At 40.7% G+C, this 20,674-nt stretch overlaps 1 protein-coding gene across 1 annotated transcript in view; it reads left to right on the plus strand.

Moving 5' to 3' along the window:
- The first annotated feature begins 4,659 nt into the window (after positions 1-4,659).
- The window catches only part of CYGB (cytoglobin), an 85,508-nt gene continuing 69,493 nt past the window's right edge, over positions 4,660-20,674 (plus strand). Inside the window, exons 1-2 of the mRNA XM_058168932.1 lie at positions 4,660-4,675; positions 19,607-19,768. Coding sequence (XP_058024915.1) covers positions 19,626-19,768 — 143 coding nt within the window. The 5' untranslated portion in view covers positions 4,660-4,675; positions 19,607-19,625. The remainder of the gene's footprint in view (positions 4,676-19,606; positions 19,769-20,674) is intronic.

A 20,674-nucleotide genomic window follows, 5' to 3' on the forward strand; every position in this document is an offset into this window, starting at 1 on the left:
CCATTTATCATTTATATGTGATAACCAGAAGTGTTCCACTCCAGTTATAATCTCAGCATATATAAAATAAGAGCAGTATTATAATAGCAGTTTTATTTTAGTGCCCTCCTCAACCATTTCAAGCGTGGAATTTACTTTCTTGCAGCAGCCTCACTTTTTTTCCCCTATAAAATTTCATGGAGCAGTCACTCTAAAATCGTTTTGCATTACCTTGTGTTTATTTACATTAAATTGCATTTGCCATTTAAATCCCTTTCTGCCAAAGAGAAAGTCCAAATATTCAATATCTTTCGAACTCTTGACATCCTATTGTATCTATGAGTATGTATGCCTGTGTGTGTGTGTGTGTGTGTGTGTGTGTGTGTGTGTGTGTGTTTCTGTGTGTGCATGCACATGTACACCTGTGCACATGTAGACACACTAAGCTAGATGACTTATCATTTTATTTCTCTCTTTAATCCCTCTTCAAAATGCAGAGTTAGGATGATTTTTCAGGTTTTGGATCAGATGCAGATCTAAAAACAGTTGTTCTTTCTTTTGAAATCAGCATTTTATATTTAAGTGTTTGGAAATCCTTTGGGAGCTGCCTAAGGAGAGCCCTCTGGAATCAGGCAATTTGCTGAGTTGTGGTTTCCACTTATTTTGCATTGTAGATGGAAGTGGGAATGGGGAAAGGATCTTTTGCTATTTAATCAGGGCTTTGCTATTTTCATCAGCTTACTGGAAGGAATGTTCCCAATACTTTTGTTTCTTTGTGTTAAGCCCATTCTAATTGTCAATTTTGATGTCCTGGTTTTGGGGGAGACTAGGAAGACCTGGGGGGAGGGGGGAGGATTTGATTTCCTTTCCACAATATCATTTAGGTATTGTGGGAAAGAAATCAAATATTGAGGTTTAATTCATCAATTTGGTTCATCAATTCAACTCTTGTTATCTCTGGAGTTTTTTTCCCCCTTTTGCTTGATCCATGTCCCGTGATATCTCATGGCAATGGTTGTTTCTGGTTTGAGGCAAGATTGCTTACTCAGGGCTACCACACCTGGGCTAAAAATGTGGACATTCATGAAATGCAGAAAGTTTTGCAGAAGGTGCTACATTTTTGTGGCCCTCTACTGGTTGTGTGCATTTGTGCACTCCAGATAGATATGGAAGAATAACTTTTGCTATGAAAGATGATGTGTTGTGTTAATGAGTGAACCTCTGTCCCCTTCCAGATCTAAATCTGTTGAATATAAGATCATTATAATTAGGCATGCCATAACTGGATGACAAGGAAGAATTTAATTTTTCTGTATCTCTTTTTTGCCATTTAGTGACCCTCCTGATTTTGCAGTCCAGGTATGATATACTTATGTGCAATAGACCACCCTAAGTTAAGTTGCATTTTCAGCTGGCAAGTTATGGGCACTTCCATCCCAGCTGCCTTCTTTCATCCCTGGGAAAAGTAAAAGGGAAATGCTTATTTATTTATTTTCTTCTCAGAGCTCAGAAATACAGAACTTAAGAAATCTTGCCCAGGTCCTGAAAAAGAAGGTGTTGGAAGAAATGTCCACCTGGGTTCAGTTCCAAGTGGGGAGAAAGACACTAGAAACATGGAAGCTGTTTGGAAAGATGGTTTAATGGTGGACAGGACCACATGCAGTGGTGGGATTCAAGTAATTTAACAACCAGTTCTCTGCCCTAATGATTTCTTCCAACAACCAGTTTGCCAGACTGCTCAGAAAGTTAACAACCGGTTCTCCCGAAATGGTGCGAACTGGCTGAATCCCACCACTGACCACATGGTTTGAGGTCCTGGGCAAAGAAGAGAACATGGAGTGGAGAGACGGATACATTTATACACTTTCTTGGGCCCCACCTGTTCCTGTACAAGAAATGTATCCCATTGGCTGTCAGACTCCCAGGGGGCGGGGGTCTTAGTTAACTTTGTAGGCTATCTGTGTCCCAGGCCTGGTTAAATCTTGCTGGGTGATGATGTAATGAAAAAACTTTGGGCAATTCCTATTATGGCTTAATGGCTTTGTCCTGGTTTGGATCTTGTGTGAAGGCTAATCCTACCATGTCCTGAGGACCATGTCTTTTCTGTTGTAGATGAGCTGGCCCAGCCTTTTGTCTTGTAAATAACCAAAGTATCCGCTGGGGGCAGGGAGCTGGGGCTGAATTTCTGTCTTAAGATTTCTATTTCTCTTTTAGGGGAAATATTTTGTCTTTCTAATATTTCCTAGAATATTTCATTTTTCTAGGAGGGGAGGTGGGTGCTAACTTCCTACAACGGACCAGTGCAATCATGCTCTCTTGGGAAAGTCCCTTACTGAAGTCAAATCTCAGAAGTAAAAATTATTTGAAAAATTTAAATAAATAGAATAGAATAGAACTTTTTATTGGCCAAGTGTGATTGGACACACAAGGAATTTGTCTTGGTGCATATGCTCTCAGTGTACATAAAAGAAAAGATACGTTCATCAAGGTACAACATTTACAACACAATTGATGATCAATATATCAATATAAATTATAAGGATTGCCAGCAACAAGTTATAGTCATACAGTCATAAGTGGAAAGAGATTGGTGATGGGAACTATGAAACAATTAATAGTAGTGCAGATTCAGTAAGGAGAGAACTCAACAATAGCACAGACATCCAAGTTGCCAAATTACTAATTAGCTAATAGGTAATTTACTAGCTGCTTTCAGGACATACTCAGAATGTGTTGCATCTTTTATTTTCTTTGCACTAACCTCAGTTTTTAGAGAAAGTGGAGGATAACTAGAAAGCAGCCTCTTTGGGGAGACCAGCTGTTGCTTTCTCCTGCCAAGCAAAGTGCTCCATTCCTGATTCCAGAATCTAGCTAGCAAATCAGAAATTATCCAGCAGTGAATCCCTCCTAAGTTTTTTACCAGAGGTGTTTTTTTTGGGGGGGGGGAGGAATAAAATCTGGATTCTGTCTTTTCAGGCCTTCCAGAATGAGATCCCCAGATTACAGAAGAAAGTATATTTATTTTGGTTAATGGACTGCTGGAAGAAATATCCATCTGGGTTCAGTTCCAAGTGGGGACAAAGACACTGGAAACATGGAGGCTGCTTGGAAAGATGGTTTAATAGTGGTCAGGATCACATGGCTTGAGTTCATGAACAGAAAAGGGCTGAGATCCTGTGCACTCCCTGGCTTTATGCTTTCTCTGAGCTTTGAATTTCCTGGGGCACAAGAAGAGTACCTTGATTGGTTGTCAGACTCCCAGGGGGTGGGGGTCTTAGCTAACATTGTAGGTTGTCTCTCAAGCTTGCCTGAGCCTTGCCATGTGGTGAGTTTCTGTTCTATTGTGTTGCAAATGATGGTCATTGACAAAGGTGGGGGGATTGAGTGAGCTTGGCTGAAGCCTTAATTGCCCATTGACAAAGGTGGGGAGAATGAGTTTCTACCTCTGACCCATTGACAAAGGTGGGGGGGGGAATGAGTGAGCTTGGTTGAGGCTTTAATGGCCCATTGACAAAGGTGGGGGGTGGCAGGAAGTTGCAGGGAGCTGCTTTGTCTTTAAAACATGTTTCTCCATTTCTCATCCAGGGAAATATATTCTGCCTTTTAAATATTTTCAAAAATATTTCATTCTTCTAGGAGGGGGGTGGGTGCTAAATTCCTACAGGACAGCCTGCATTTAGACAGGTTCACCTAGGGGCTCTGATGTACTGCATATAAGGTATGTTTCATCTGGGCAAGCTTTTTCAGAGGATCTATTTTTCATTGAAAGGTCATTATGCGGAAGTTTAAAGAGATCAGGAATGTATAAACCCATCTCTGTTCTGCTACTCCCACACCAACATAGCCACCAATTATATTGATGTTAAAATCCCCTCCCCAGGGAATTCAGAAGGAGATTTGTGCTCAAAGGCACACGCCTTCTGAAAAGATAAGCACAGATCCTCTGCAACCTAGCAACACCCAAAAGGTTACCTAGGTAGAGTGATGACTATAAATCATCTTTGGAAATGGGGGTGGGGATGGCAGGGAGAGAGGACTATTTTCATTCAAATTGTAGGAGTCAGTGATCCTTTGGTTAATCACCTGGTCTTGTTGATCAAATGTTTACCATTTGAGTACTTCTGCTGTTTACAAAAGTTAATCTAATCATGTGCTGTAGCAGGCTTTCACCTTGGTTCTACTTTGTCCAGGAGGTTATTATAACTACAGGTAACTCTTCAGCCTGCATGATCATTGTCCATTTCTAGACTAGCATGCTGTTTCCTAAGAACTGTACAACTGATCTGGAATTCATTTTGATTCTTGAGATTCCTACTTAGCACTATCTCTCTCTCTCTCTTTTTCTTTTTAGAACTTCCCTTATGTTTTAAGATCCAGAGTTCTTGTCTCTTTAGCACTTTTGGTTGCTTTGCTACTGCAAGATATAAAATGTTTTCCATTGCTTTTCCCTGAAGAAGGATTATTTAGTCTCAAAGCCAGATTTAATGAAGGTCTAAGGTCTAAAGGGGAAGGAAATATTACTACCTAAGAGTTAAGAGTGAATGTAACCACTGGATAATTGCAGCTCTATTTTTAATTAAGTGTTTTTGCCTTGCATAAAATTTGAGTCTAAATTCAAGATTCTACTTGCACACAATAATCTTGCCCAACAGCTGGGAAATTTAAGTTCTTTTGCCATCCATCTTCTCTAGGACAGGTAAGTATATTTTATTCTTGTTCTCTCTCTTTGAAAATATTTAGTTTTACCCATTTATATTCTTTTGTTTTGCACTTGCAGTGTGTTTTCCTTGGAATTGAACAAAGTATCAAACTCTTGGGTTTTTTAGGGCCACCTTCTCATCCAAATTTGGTATCTGTCATTCTCTCCAACCTTTCTTTCTTGGGTTATTTATAATTAGCATGCCTATTCATGTGCTATCTATGGGCCTACTAAAGAACCTTTTCCACCACTCCCCCTCTGTTTCCTGAGTTGTTGCTTCTCCATGTCATGTAATCCTGAGTGTATGAGAATCAAGCTAATGCTGTTGCGCCATATATAGGTGTGGTTGTATGTGGGAAATAAATCAGTTTCCCTTTAAAATAAACATAGTACGAAGTGGGTGACCTTGTCATTGCTGGCAACATTCAGTTTCCTTTGCACTCATGTCTGAAAGTTTGCTGGTGAAGACACGTACCTAGGAAGCTTGCTCGGAAATAGCTTTGAGAGCATTTGTACCATAGAAAACAAGACAAGAATCTAATAAATGAGCAACAATTTCTTCACATTGTACAGACGTTTGGAACTATTATTCCATCACTCAGAATGGAAATAATGGGAGTTTTCTTTCGATGCATCCAGAAGCAACTAAGTAACTATGGGGGAAGGCCCTCCTTTCTTCATTTTCTTGAACCAGTACAGGGGCCATAAAGAGGTAGAGAGGAAGGACAATGAAAATATTTCTTCAAAGATGCCTTCAGCTGAGTTCTAGAGTTACCAAATCTGGGCAACCAAATCCAGGATAATCATGAAGCAACAGCAAAGAAGTTGATGGCATTTGATGGCTGTCTAATTGTGATCCAGAGTTTGGCAACCTGGCTATTATATCCTGTCTTGGCATTCCTTTGAAGGAAAAGTACAAACTTTGCTAATTTGAGGGGGAAAGCCCTACAAAAATCAAAAGAATCCTATTAGCTTCCTTAAATATTGAACCAGGGTTGGGAGAATCTTTTTATCTCACAATAGATAAAAACATGTCACCTACAGCATGTGTCTTTTTACTTTTTTTTTTTAAATGTATCCTCTATTATAATTGTTCAGTACAGGTAGTTCTCAACTTACAACAAACAGTTCGTTTAGTGACTATTCAAAGTTACAACATTACTAAAAAAAGTGACTTATGACGTTACCCCACGTACAACTGTTGCAGCATCTCCGCAGTCACGTCAGGAGTGAAATCCAGCAGGTTCTGACAGGTTCTGGAGAACCGGTAGTGGCAATTTTGAGTAGTTCAGAGAACTGGCAAATACTACCTCTGGCTGGCCTCACAGTAGGGTGGGAATGGAGATTTTGCAATATCCTTCCCCCAGGAGTGGGGAGGGAATGGTGATTTTGCAATATCCTTCCCCTGCCACGCCCACCAAGCCACACCACAGCCAAGCCACACTCACAGAACCGGTAGTAAAAAAATTCGAATTCCACCTCTGAGTCATGTGATAAAAATCCAGACACTCAGCAACTGACTCATATTTACAAAGATTGCATTGTCCCGGGGTCATGTGATCCGCTTTTGCGACTTTCTGACAAGCAAAGTCAATGGGGAAGCCAGATTCACTTTACAACGATGTCACTAACTTAACAACCGCAGTGATTTACTTAGCTGTTGTAAAAAGACAAGACACAAGCCAGCTCCTGGGAAGGAAGGGTTTATTAATGCGCAGGTTCAGGGTACAGAACAAAGCTGAGGGTCTGAACAAAGTCAGGGGATTTCCAGTGTGGCTTTATATACGTTTCTGCCACGTATGAGCTGCGTATACATTGTTTAGCATGTTATATTCCATATATGGTTATAATTCCAAGAACTAAATATTGGGGAACTGATACCAGACATAAGGGAGGAAACACAATATGTTTATAACGATATTAGGATGCAGAAAAGTCAAAATGGGGCAAAACTCCCTTAACAAATGTCTCACTTAGCAACAGACATTTTGGACTCAGTCGTGGTCATAAGTCGAGGATTACCTGTAATTATAGTTCCAAAGAGGCAGTGCCAATCTGATTGTTTTTTGCTGCTGCTGCTACTGCTTCTGCTGCCTTGCAAAAGAAACCTGAGGAACGTGGAATTTGGCTTCTACAACTGAATGCTTGTTCTATGGTCAAAGCCAGATTTTTTTTTCTTGCCCTCTCAGTGTTCCAATCTCTTGTATCTTGAGTGTCATTTCAGAATCAGATTTCTCCTTTGGAAGAAAAAAAAAAGCTTCCTCTCTTGTTTTCTACAAATGTGATTGAAACTAGAAACTGACAGCCCAATGTATTAACAAATACATTCCGGAGCAAAGAAAAAGTATGAAAACAGGTCAGCACCCAAAGCCTGAATTAAACATACATTCATTGTCATTTTTTCCCATCCCATCCCATTTGTTTTTATTTTGAAAATGTTCATTAAGAAGTAACTTTTATAACCTGTCACATAGATATAAGCTCTGTTCATAAATGAGCATCGGAAGGAACACAATATGCAAATATTATGCTTGAATTAAAACGAGCTGGGTTGCCACTTGATATTTGACGAGTGAGGCAACTTATTCCACAAACATCTGAGTCCGTTTTTTGCTCATAACAATGAGAACTATTGAGCTAATGCACGCCATCACGTTCAATTCATTCTGAAACTATAATTCACATTCACATTCACATTCCTGCTTTTCCATGGGCTTCTAAGTCCTGGTGGGGAAACCCATTTGATTGATTCTCTTGAAGTATCAAGGCTGTGATAAGATAATTCTGACTCACAATGAAAGTTGGATATGTAAAAGATTTGACTTTAAATACAGCTTGATTTAAGTGTGATTACGGCACTTTATCCACAGAATGACTCTGAAAAGTGGGATGTACAATGAAACTGAAACGGGCTTTAGACTCAACAGTAATATGAAGCTACTTTATTCACCCAGCAATTTTGGTGCATTGAATATTTATTGGTAGCAATTGTTCTAAACATGAGCAAGTTTTCAGATTTTACTGAATACATTCCTATCTGTTTTCTATTCCATTGGTTTCACCCAGCCTCCTATTTACTCTTTTAAAATGGATAAGTGCCTACCGTTCCTGTCCTATTGTTCCCTTTATTATATCTAACTAATATAGCTAATGCATATTCTTTACATATATATATATATATATATATATATATATATATATATATATATATATATATATATATATATATATATATATATATATATATATATATATATATATATATATATATATATATATATATATATATGTCTTTGGTTGTTCGGTTTTCTCCGTGTAAAATTGGAAGTGTCTTGGCGGACGTTTAAGTCTCATTACGTCATCTTCAGGCTTCAGCTTGTTCTGGAGCAATGTGTGATCGCAGCTGTTTCTTCCTTTTAACTGCTAGTGGGGGTTTGAACTGATTGGGTGGGAGCTTGGCTGTGCTCTGATTGGATGGGGGTTTTTCTGTGCTCTGATTGGATGGGGGTGTGTCCTGTGTTGGTGGGGGCTTGGTTGTGCTCAGTCTAGTCTGTGCTGCAGGGGGATTTGAGCTGGTGAGCTGCATAGCTGTTGTTTGGCTTTGTGGTCGTGCTACATCTTCATAGTGGGTGTCAGTCTGCTGCATGAATGGATTGGAGGGGTTTGAAATTGATATTGACTTTAAAAAGACCAGAACTATCGCCAAAACTGAACACTTTAACAACAGAATAATCAGAGAAGCCATTGAGATAGAAAAACGCCCACACAGCATGAACAAACGAGATGACACCTCCCGCCTACCAGCCATTTGGAAACCTGCCCTTATTGACAAACGAGTCCCTAACACGAGGAATGACACCAGACCCACACTCACAAGGTCCACACAAGATGTCCCACCATACATCCACCCAGAAAGCAGACCCAAACCCACACTGATCAGGAAGCACGACCAAGGACCAGAAGCCAGACCGCAGCTGCAACATTAGCCATTTCAAACCCTCCAATCCATACATGCAGCAGACTGACACCCACTATGAAGATGTAGCACGACCACAAAGCCAAACAACAGCTATGCAGCTCACCAGCTCAAATCCCCTGCAGCACAGACTAGACTGAGCACAACCAAGCCCCCATCAACACAGGACACACCCCAGCCAATCAGAGCACAGAAAAACCCGAACAACCAAAGACCTATATACAAACACCGTGAAAACCTCAGAAAACAAATATTGCACCTCTACGGGAGAAAACCCGAACAACCAAAGACCTATATACAAACACCGTGAAAACCTCAGAAAACAAATATTGCACCTCTACGGGAGAAATCCACCATCTGACCAGGACCTATGAAAACTAGAAGTCCAAAGAGCTTCCATTTTATGTGACCTCGCATTCCTATGAAACTGCCGCGATCAAAATTTAATCCCCAAATGCTTCCAATTGAAATTCCACTCCAACTCTGCAGCCACCAAGCATCCTAAAAAGAACAGAATTGGCCTTAATCAGAAATGAACTTCACACAAAAGATTCCTCCTAGATCAAATCAACAAAGATCTCCTCACACTTCACCTCAAACTCAGCAACAAGATGCACCCTGCACTTTGGGACAAATCCAAACAACTTGCCGTCTGGAGAGCCGAAACACAGACCACCCTCAAGACAGACACGCACACCAACAAACTCCGAAGACTACAAAAACGCCAGAAACAAACCCCTCCATCCTCACAGCAACACATGAAACAAACCCCTCCAATCCATTCATGCAGCAGACTGACACCCACTATGAAGATGTAGCACGACCACAAAGCCAAACAACAGCTATGCAGCTCACCAGCTCAAATCCCCTGCAGCACAGACTAGACTGAGCACAACCAAGCCCCCATCAACACAGGACACACCCCAGCCAATCAGAGCACAGAAAAACCCCATCCAATCAGAGCACAGCCAAGCTCCCACCCAATCAGTTCAAACCCCACTAGCAGTTAAAAGGAAGAAACAGCTGCGATCACACATTGCTCCCAGAAGCACGGTTGAAGCCTGAAGATGACGAATGAGACTTCGTCGAAACGTCGCCAAGACACTTCCAATTTTACACGGAGAAAACCCAACAACCAAAGACCTATATACAAACACCGTGAAAACCTCAGAAAACAAATATTGCACCTCTACGGGAGAAATCCACCATCTGACCAGGACCTATGAAAACTAGAAGTCCAAAGAGCTTCCATTTTATGTGACCTCGCATTCCTATGAAACTGCCGCGATCAAAATTTAATCCCCAAATGCTTCCAATTGAAATTCCACTCCAACTCTGCAGCCACCAAGCATCCTAAAAAGAACAGAATTGGCCTTAATCAGAAATGAACTTCACACAAAAAGATTCCTCCTAGATCAAATCAACAAAGATCTCCTCACACTTCACCTCAAACTCAGCAACAAGATGCACCCTGCACTTTGGGACAAATCCAAACAACTTGCCGTCTGGAGGGCCGAAACACAGACCACCCTCAAGACAGACACGCACACCAACAAACTCCGAAGACTACAAGAACGCCAGAAACAAACCCCTCCACCCTCACAGCAACACATGAAACAAACAGTGCATAACATCTCAGATAGGATCCTCACCAAAGCTGAAACCGATGTCCTTTCCAAAGGATTCAACTTTGCAGTCACTCCCAAATACATCCCCACTGAGACCATTATATGCGGAGTTGAAACCAGCCTGACCAAAATCAACCCCGATGACGCTAACAAAATCAGACTCGAGATCTCCAACATCCTCTGCACCAGCAAGCCACCCAAAAGCAACTTACCCAAAGAGGAACAGACAGCACTACTTAACCTGAAAAAAGATACCAGCATAATAATCCTACCAGCAGACAAGGGCAACGCCACGGTGGTTATGAACACATCTGACTACCAAACCAAATTAACCAACCTACTCCAAGACCCTGCATACAAGCCCCTAAACACAGACCCCACCACCTACCTCGAAAAACCACTAGATCCAAAATAAAAGCCTCCCCATCAGCGAAGAAATCCAACAAAGAATCATTCCCAGAGAGAAATCATCCAGATGCCCTAAGCTCTATGGCCTCCCCAAGATACACAAAGAAGGAACCCCACTCAGACCCATAGTCAGCTCCATAGGCTCACCTCTACAAAACCTAGCCAAATTTCTCGCCAAACAACTACAGCCCTATGCAGAATCCATCACCTCACGTAAAAACTCATTCCAGTTCATAGAGATCATAAAGAAACAAAACTTACAGCCCAGCGACCTACCGTGAGCTTTGATGTCATATCCCTCTTCACCCAAGTGCCAATCAAAGAAGCCTTGACAGCTATCCAAAACAAATATAACCCCCCCAAGCACATCCTAGATCTGACCAACCACTGCCTATCCAACACATACTTCATCTATAATGGACAAAAATACAAACAAGTAGAAGGAGCACCCATGGGATCACCCCTCTCACCTGTCATTGCCAATCTCTACATGGAACACTTTGAAACCCAAGCTCTAGAAAAATCTGATCACAAACCCAAACTCTGGCTCAGATATGTAGACGACACCTTCATAATCTGGCCACACGGGAAAGAAAAACTTGACAACTTCCTCACACACCTCAATAGCCTACACCCCAAAATACAGTTCACCATGGAAACAGAGGCTAACAACCAACTTCCCTTCCTAGATGTCTTAATCTACAGGAAACCCAATGGCTCCCTAGGACACACCATCTACCAGAAGAAAACACACACAAACCGCTATCTGCACGCACTCTCACACCACCACCCAGCACAGATCAACTCCGTAGCCAAGACACTCATCTCCAGAACAAAATGCTTAGCTGATGAACAACACCTAAAAACCGAACTAGACACTCTCACTAACGTACTAACATCCAATGGATTCCAAAGAAATAAGATTACCAAACTAATCCAAAAAGAACCCCCCACTAAAATCCAAGACAGAGAACAAGAAAATGGCACAGCCCTCCTCCCATATATAAAAGGCACCACAGACAGAATCAGCAAGATCCTCCACAAACACAACATCAAGACAGCATTCTGCACAAACAGAAAAATATCCACCATCCTAAGAAACCCCAAAGACAAAATTGAGTTAGAAAATCAAGGAGTATATGAAATCCCATGCACCGCCTGCCCCACCACATACATTGGACAAACCAACAGAAGAATAAGTGCACTCATTGAAGAACACAAGAACTCATTCAAAAAAGAGGAACCAACTTCTTCCCTGGTCCAACACTTTAAAGTCACAGGACATGATATTGACTTTAAAAAGACCAGAACTATCGCCAAAACTGAACACTTTAACAACAGAATAATCAGAGAAGCCATTGAGATAGAAAACGCCCACACAGCATGAACAAACGAGATGACACCTCCGCCTACCAGCCATTTGAAACCCGCCCTTATTGACAAACGAGTCCCTAACACGAGGAATGACACCAGACCCACACTCACAAGGTCCACACAGGATGTCACCACCGCACATCCACCCAGAAAGCAGACCCAAACCCACACTGATCATGAAGCACGACCAAGGACCAGAAGCCAGACCGCAGCTGCAACATTAGCCATTTCAAACCCCTCCAATCCATTCATGCAGCAGACTGACACCCACTATGAAGATGTAGCACGACCACAAAGCCAAACAACAGCTATGCAGCTCACCAGCTCAAATCCCCCTGCAGCACAGACTAGACTGAGCACAACCAAGCCCCCACCAACACAGGACACACCCCCAGCCAATCAGAGCACAGAAAAACCCCATCCAATCAGAGCACAGCCAAGCTCCCACCCAATCAGTTCAAACCCCCACTAGCAGTTAAAAGGAAGAAACAGCTGCGATCACACATTGCTCCCAGAAGCACGGTTGAAGCCTGAAGATGACGAATGAGACTTCGTCGAAACGTCGCCAAGACACTTACAATTTTACACGGGAGAAAACCTGAACAACCAAAGACATATATATATATATATATATATATATATATATATATATATATATATATATATATATATATATATATATATATATATATATATATTCATGATATGTTTTTTACTTATGACAATGTTTATGTATACTGTTATGACAAAATTAAATAAAAAAAAAACTCAAGCAACACACCTCTTGATAACTTATTTGGTATCTGGAAATGCAGCCCTTCCTTCTGTATAGACTCTCAGATCTGAACGTCAGAGAGAAATGCAATGCTGGTCCTTAAACCACCCTGTAAACCTTTATTTTGATTTCAGTATTATTTAAGGATTAAAAATAATACTTAACATAAAACTATTTTTCCTAGAAATGCTTGGACTGGATCAGTTCCAGATTGGAAATCATCCAGACCATTTGGATTTTTTTCTGGACACTCATAGAGTTGTTAAAATCATACAAGTATGAGAGTCCTGGATTACATCCCACTTGGAAATTGTACATAAGCTTGACTTAAGAGTGCACAGCTGCCCCCGCCAACAAGTCTTGAGCCGAGAGGCCAAAAAGCAAATACTAATCTTGAAGGGTTAGATGATTAAATACATAGGAAGTAACCATATCAACCATATTTAATTTTAATTATATTTAATCAGACCCAGCTTTTATCCTGCAGTTTTTTATCATGGCCTTATCTTATTTACTTGTTGACTTTGGAATGCAGTCTTAGCACATCACTCAAAAGCTAAGAGCAGCCCTACTCAGTCTGAAAGAGGCTGCTTATGTCTTCATCAAACCATCTTGCTATGCAAAGGAGATACTCTAAGAAAGTTTCTTAGAAGGGTAATGAGAAGCCTCATTACCCTTCTTCAGGACTGTCTATGCTGCAGAACAAAAGAGCTCTCAATCAGAAACAAAGCAGGATGGGGAGGGGTCTCAGATAAGCCAAGCATCCAAAGTCAATTATAAGCCAGGTCAGAAAGCAGCCTGTGATTTGGATTTAACAACAAAGGCAAAACAAAAAACAAAAGTGGAATTCAAGGCAATTTCTTAAAAAAAACACCAGATACAAGAGAGATCAGACTAGTCAAGGAGCAAGGACTGAACCCAATGGACAAGTAATATTCTACCAGTAGCTGCTAAAAGTTGAAAACTGTTGAAGCCATTTTTGAGCCTTCATTATTGGGCACCAGATCATCTATCCACAGTTCCTTTTTACTGGTAACACCCTCATTTTGTGTAAGGATTTGCTCCAGTGGTGGGATTAAATTTTTTTACTACCGGTTCTGTGGGCGTGGCTTGGTGGGCGTGGCATGGCTTGGTGGGCGTGGCAGGGGAAGGATACTGTAAAATCTCCAGTCTTCCCCACTCCAGGGGAAGGATACTGCAAGATCCCCATTTCCTCCTGATCAGCTGGGACTCGGGAATAGATGGGGCGGGGCCAGTCAGAGGTGGTATTTACCGGTTCTCCGAACTACTCACAATTTCCGCTACTGGTTCTCTAGAACTGATAAGAACTTGCTGAAACCCACCTTTGATTTGCTCACAGAGACTCTTGTTTGTTAATTGTGCAATATGTCTTAAGAAGTTGGGCCTATACCTGCTCTGCTTTCTGGATTGAGTTTATTTTGTCTTTAAGGCTTCAAACCTGGAGCTGATCCTTCAGGGGGTCCAGAACATTCTGGAATGAGCTGCTAGTTGGGTGATTCTAACGCTAAAGATGAAATTTCTTTATCACATTCATACATTTCTCAGTGATTTGCTAATGAAATAAAGTCTGATTTGAGTCCTCTGCTGGCATAAATGTGTACAGTGCTTCCTAAATTTTCCTGTCCCATTTCATAGCCTTTCAGTCACTATTCTGCCAAATGCCTTCCCTGTGCTAACTAATCTACCTGTAGTTTTTGCATTTATTCTTACTACAAGCACTTGTCTCTTTGGAAAAACTGCATCTTCTAGTTGTCAGGGACAAAATCAGTCTCTCTATGTCAGGGCTGCCAAACTCACGACCCGCAGGCCAGATGTATCACGCACTGGCCACGCCAATGGCCAATTTAGCAAAGGGGGGGAAAGTCGCAATATATCACATGATGCCGCCATGATGATGCGAGTTTGACGCCCCTGCTCTATGCATTAAATAAATCACATAGGCATGTCATAAGAAAACAACACTAATATTTTAACCTTTTGCTAATTACACAATTTACATCTAACAATTTTTCAACATTCTGAAAACATGTTTCACTTCCTTTAGATCACTTTTTCATGGATACTTCCAGCTCCATTCTTTGAGATACCACTATATTCCCATGCAAATATCTCAAAACTCCTCTAGCATTCTCTCACTTTTCATCCCAAATCATTTCCATGCCTTTGTTCTTAATTCTAGTCATTCTACTGAGCCCACTTCATCTATTTCAAAAACATTTAAAAAAAATATTAATTAAAATCAAATTTTCTCCTCTTTTAACAGTTCTGTGTTAACTACATTCTTTGCATCTATCCTTTCCTTTATGGATAATTATACAATCTCTTTCTCTCATCCAATATTTCATAACAGTGTCTCTTTAATATGCATTTTATATGTATCTTTTTTATATGGTTGCCACAATATAAAAAGATGTTGAGACTTTAGAAAGAGTGCAAAGAAGAGCAACAAAGATGATTAGGGGCTGGAGGCTGAAACATATAACAGTTGCTGGAATTGGGTATATCTAGTGAAGTGAAATAAGGGACTAGGGGTAACATAATAGCAGTATTCCAATATTTAAGGGGCTGCCACAAAGAAGAAGGGGGTCAACCTATTCTCCAAACCTATTCTTCCCTAAAGGGAAGTCAAGAAGCACCTAATGGAAACTAACCAAGGGGAGAAGCAACCTAGAAATAAGGAGAAAATGCCTTATAGTTAGAACAATTAATCAATGGAACAACTTGCCTCCAGAAATTGTTGGTGCTCCAGCATTGGAGGTTTTTAATAAGTGATTGGACAACGATTTGAAATGGTATAAGGTTTCCTACCTGAGCATGGGGTTGGACTAGAAGACCTCCAACATCCCTTGCAATTCTGTTATTTTTGTCATCCAAATAATGGATTAAGTTTCTATATATTGGTTTACTATTCTACCAAATATTTCTTTCTCATATTTTCATATTACTTAGTGACATTGTGTCCCATAAGTGTTCCTTGCAGCTCCCACATTTTCTTTCCCTACCTCTATTTTCTATTCATTCCATTGAGAGATTAACTTGAGAGCCTCCGTGGTGCAGTGGTTAGAGTGCAGTACTGCAGGCTACTTCTACTGATTGCCGGCTGCCTGCAGTTCAAATCCTACCAGGCTCAAGGTTGACTCAGCCTTCCATCCTTCCAAGGTGGGTAAAATAAGGACCCAAATTGTTGGGGGCAATATGCTGACTCTGTAAAACCACTTAGAGAGGGCTGTAAAGCACTGTAAAGCAGTTTATAAGTCTAAGTGCTATTACTATTAATACCTTTTCATACAACACTCTGATTTTTTCCTCACTTCTTCTTTACTCCTTTGTACATTCTAAGTCACACTCTCCCACATTCCATGGTTATCTCCAGAGACAGCTCTATAGATTTTGGAGACCTCTCACCTTCCACCATAGCTTTGGTCAATCAAACTTTCAGGTAATGTTTTTCAGTAATGTGGAGGGGATATAGACTACATTATCAGCCTCACCTGCATCTGCACCACATCCAATATTCCCTGCTAATGCTAAGAGCAAAATATTCACATGAGTTCAATTATTGGCAGCTTTTCAGGTCTATGTTATTGGCAGCTTTTCAAGATGGTACGAATGCTAATACTACTTTTATTACCTCTGTTATAGCAACAGTCTGAAATTATGTACTTCCCCTTCCCTCCCTTTATTTTCCTGAGAAATAGGGAGAGTCTTGCCTGAGATGTTTATGCAGATTAAAGTTCTAACCATGACTCCATTTTCTTTCACCTGACTGTTGTAGTGGCTCTTCCTTCGGTTCATCAAGGTTATTCCTTCCCCCATTACAGTTATTCATTAAAGTCAGCTGATTTGGGGGGGAAATTCATTTGATTTTTTTTTTATTAAAGCATTACCCAGTCAAAATATGAGGCGAAATTAGTCTGGTAACAAATCTATGCTGACCTAATAGTTACTGTATTTTCAAGTCCCCAGACAAATCTCTACTGTTACATCTAGAATCTTTCCAAATATTGGTATCAGATTAACTGGCAATATTTCCTCAGGTCTTTCTTTTCCCCCTTTAAATTTGTGGTTATTTGTGATGATCATCATTGTTATTTTCATAGCCATCCTATCACTTTGTTGTTCCAATACCCTTGGATGCTATTCATCTAGCCCTGGAGGTTCAAACTCATTGAGTAAATAGTTATTTCTTTTCAACTTGCCCCTTCAATCACTCTTGTTTGCCCAATTTCCTGTAAAACATGTTGTGTTGTTAAAGAAGATTGAAACACCTGAATTAGATATATGATACAGATCTGTATCATCTTTTCTGCTAGTTTGGGCTGAATTTTTTTTAAAAAAATGGTTCACTATTTAAACCCTTTGGGGTAGCTGAATTTTAGTGAATAGAATAGAATAATAGAGTTGGAAGGGATCTTGGAGGTCTTCTAGTCCAACCCCCTGCTTAGGCAGGAAACCCTACACCACTTCAGACAAATAGTTATCCAACATCTTCTTTAGAACTTCCAGTGTTGGAGCATATTGGAGCATAGTGATGCAATTCTTTATTAAGACCACATTAAGTGGCCCTCCTAGTCCACTAGCCTGTTTCTCCCAGAAGATTGGTAAATGGGTAAGAATTTTCTTAGGAGCCAAAATCCACCCTAAGCCACAAGCTCATCCTTCTTTAAGAGGGTTGGTGGGTGGAAAATGCTTTCAATGTTTTGAGAAAAGAAACTATAACAAAATCTTAACCAGAATTTTTACATGTAATCCACAATATAACCATAATATATATTGAAAAAGTTGCATACTTCATTTAAATACAGCAGCACATAATATTCACTGAGGTAAACTTTCTTGTAGTTTTCACAGTAATACGTAGGATTTGTGTTTCGGCATGGGTAGACATTTCAATGACTTCCAAGGAGGATGGAACTTGCCAGAGTATTGATGAGAAATATTGGTGCTTCTTTGGAATAATCATGTCTGCAGTTTAGAAAGAGATAGTTCACCCATGCCTGTCCTCTTTGAAGAACAATATATGTCATTACTGTCACTCTTGCTGCCTAGACACTTAACCAGGAGCAGCCCTAGAAGTCAAAAATAATTACTTTCAGGTTAGAAGGGGAGCTGTCCAGCAGGAAGCTGATTGGGGAAATTAATTTTATAAGGGCTTGATTCCAACTATAAGGGCTTGATTCCAACTAAGCAAGTGTTGTTCCTTCCCAGCTTGACACAATGGCTCTGATCCAGAACATTATTTCCTTTGAAAGTAAGTTTCAAAGGTAGCATCTGCTGAAGTGGTAGAATTCTTGGGCAGGATTAACATTTTCCAACTCCTTTTGATCTAGTTTTGGGGTCCGCCACCATTCCCAGATGATTTGGCCAGGACAGTAACAAACTACTATAGCCTAGCATTTATAAATACAGAACATATTTGTTGGTCCTAGCCAGACGCAAGTTTTGGTAATGCTGGCATGGAGTTCTGAGAGTTATAATTCCAAAACCTAGAAGGCATCAATTCTTGGAAAACTAAGTCTTCATGTGCTTACACAAAAGGAGAGAAAGAGAGGGAGGGAGGGAGGGAGGGAGGGAGGGAGAGAGAGAGAGAGAGAGAGAGAGAAATGAATTAAATGGCAGTATTTTTAATCCAAGTTAAAATAACAAACAAACACATTGAGCCAGCCAAAAATCTACTAGTATTCCCACAAAGCAGCAATATTTGCTTCTAATCTATTCCTTCATTCTTGACTGAAAAAAGGTATCTTATCTCCAATCTAAAAACCCAAAGGAGAGTTTATAACTAATAGGATTCTTTCACAAGTGCTTTCAACCAGATTATTCCTCTAATATCTGATTCACAGATAAGGAGGAAGTAAAAAAAAAAGAAACACAACCAAGCCTTGTATAATTAGAAACATTCCTTCAGTGGAAAGATATAATTCAGATGGTGCAAAAGATAAACATTGATTCAAGAGTGTCTTTTTCCACCCAGTTCTCCCTCCCTCAAAAATAAAAGGGGGGGGACCTGAGAGATAAGGATTTTTTTTTTGCTGCTGTTGATAAAAACGATCTAAGCAGATGTTGGGGGGTGGGAAGCCATAAAAAAAGATCATCTCAGCTAAGCCAGCTGTTGGGATAAGTTTAACTGCTCACTTCAGATGCTGCATTTTCTCCAAGCCATTTGCAGATGCAGAAAACAGAGAAAACACACAAGGCATAAAATAGTCAAAGCAGGAGCTTTTGACACTCATTTTTCCCCTCTCTCCCTCTCACTCACTCACCCACAAATACACACACACACACACACAGGAGGAGGAGGAGGAGGAGGGAGGGGAGGAGAGCGAAAAGTGAGCTCACATTCTCACATTGGTAAAGAGGCTGGTCTTGCAGTGCCTTTGAATATTCTACTTTTTGCCAGTTTCTCTTCCGAGTCATGCAGACACATACATGCTGAGCTGAAGGAAACCACAGCAATGGACTGCTCTAGAAGATCTGAAATCTGATCACACACCATCTCCCTCCCTAATTACCTCTATTACATATCTCGGTCTGTCTATATAGGAATCCACCCAGACCCAGGGAAGAAGGCAAGGGCTATATCAGCCACCCCATCACAACCCAACAGAGCACCTTATCTCTTCTTGCTGGACACACACACACACACACACACACACACAGAGAGAGAGAGAGAGAGAGAGAGAGAGACAAAACCCACCAGAGCAACAGATTCACACATCTTTTTATTCTCTTGGCTTCCTTGGAAGATTTTGCTGGCTGTTTTTCATGGAGAAAGTCCAAGGAGAAATGGAGATTGAGAGATGGGAAAGAAGCGAAGAGCTGTCAGATGCCGAAAGGAAGGTGATTCAAGAGACGTGGAGCAGAGTCTATGTGAACTGCGAGGATGTTGGGGTCTCCGTTCTGATCAGGTATTTACAATGGCCACAAGAAGCCAAATTTTGGTTCAAGGGACAGGGTGGGAAGCTATAACTGTTTCCTTCAGCGGATTAGCTGTGATTGGGAATTATTGCATTGCATTTCAATTTTCAACAGTTTGAGTAGCAAAGAGAGGAGAAAATACGCTCTGTATTTTAGCTTAGTTGGTGGCAATTGATATTTCAGCCAGAAAGGTCATCTCATTCTTTGTGTACAACTGGGGGATTTAGCAGGAAGGGATGGTTTTGGCTTAGCTCTTTGCTGATAGAAAAAGATATACATCATACTCCTGGGTTGGAAACACTGCAACTTATGAGCCAAGATAAATCCAAACAGGGCTGCTGAAGCTTGTCGGCACCATCTGCTCCTCAGCTGGGTGGCTGTATCAATGTAAAATATGAAGCTGAAGTTGTCTCTTGAGTCTGCCGTGAAGGTTAATAGCCAGGGGGTTGGTGTAAGGGAGGCAAACGGTGACAGATAAAAGATAATTGGATGCTTCACTCTGCTGGAAAGCTCTTGGCAAAATTGCCAGAGGGCAGTGGGTGGGGAAGGTAATAGGAATCTTAAGAAAGAAGCCAGGTGACTAAGTTTACACATGGCACTGAGCAATAATGTGGCTTGTTTCGCTTTGGCATAGTTCGGAGTATAAACCCAGTCTTTGTGGCTTGAAACCCATGATTTCTGACTTCGCATGTTGCAAGGCTTGCTTTAAAAAATCATGATTCAAACCATGGATTATTGTGATATGTGAATGTAACCTGTGTATTTATATGTCACCAGATAAGTGAAATAGAAAGCTAGTTTAAACTGAGATGGCCTATGAGTAGGATAATTTTCCAGGCTAATTTATTTTTCTATAGCCTACTGATCCTAGGTATTTTACTGGGCTCCACACACTA

Source organism: Ahaetulla prasina, chromosome 2 (genome assembly GCF_028640845.1).
Source record: "Ahaetulla prasina isolate Xishuangbanna chromosome 2, ASM2864084v1, whole genome shotgun sequence".
In the NCBI taxonomy this organism is placed as follows: Eukaryota; Metazoa; Chordata; class Lepidosauria; order Squamata; family Colubridae; genus Ahaetulla; species Ahaetulla prasina.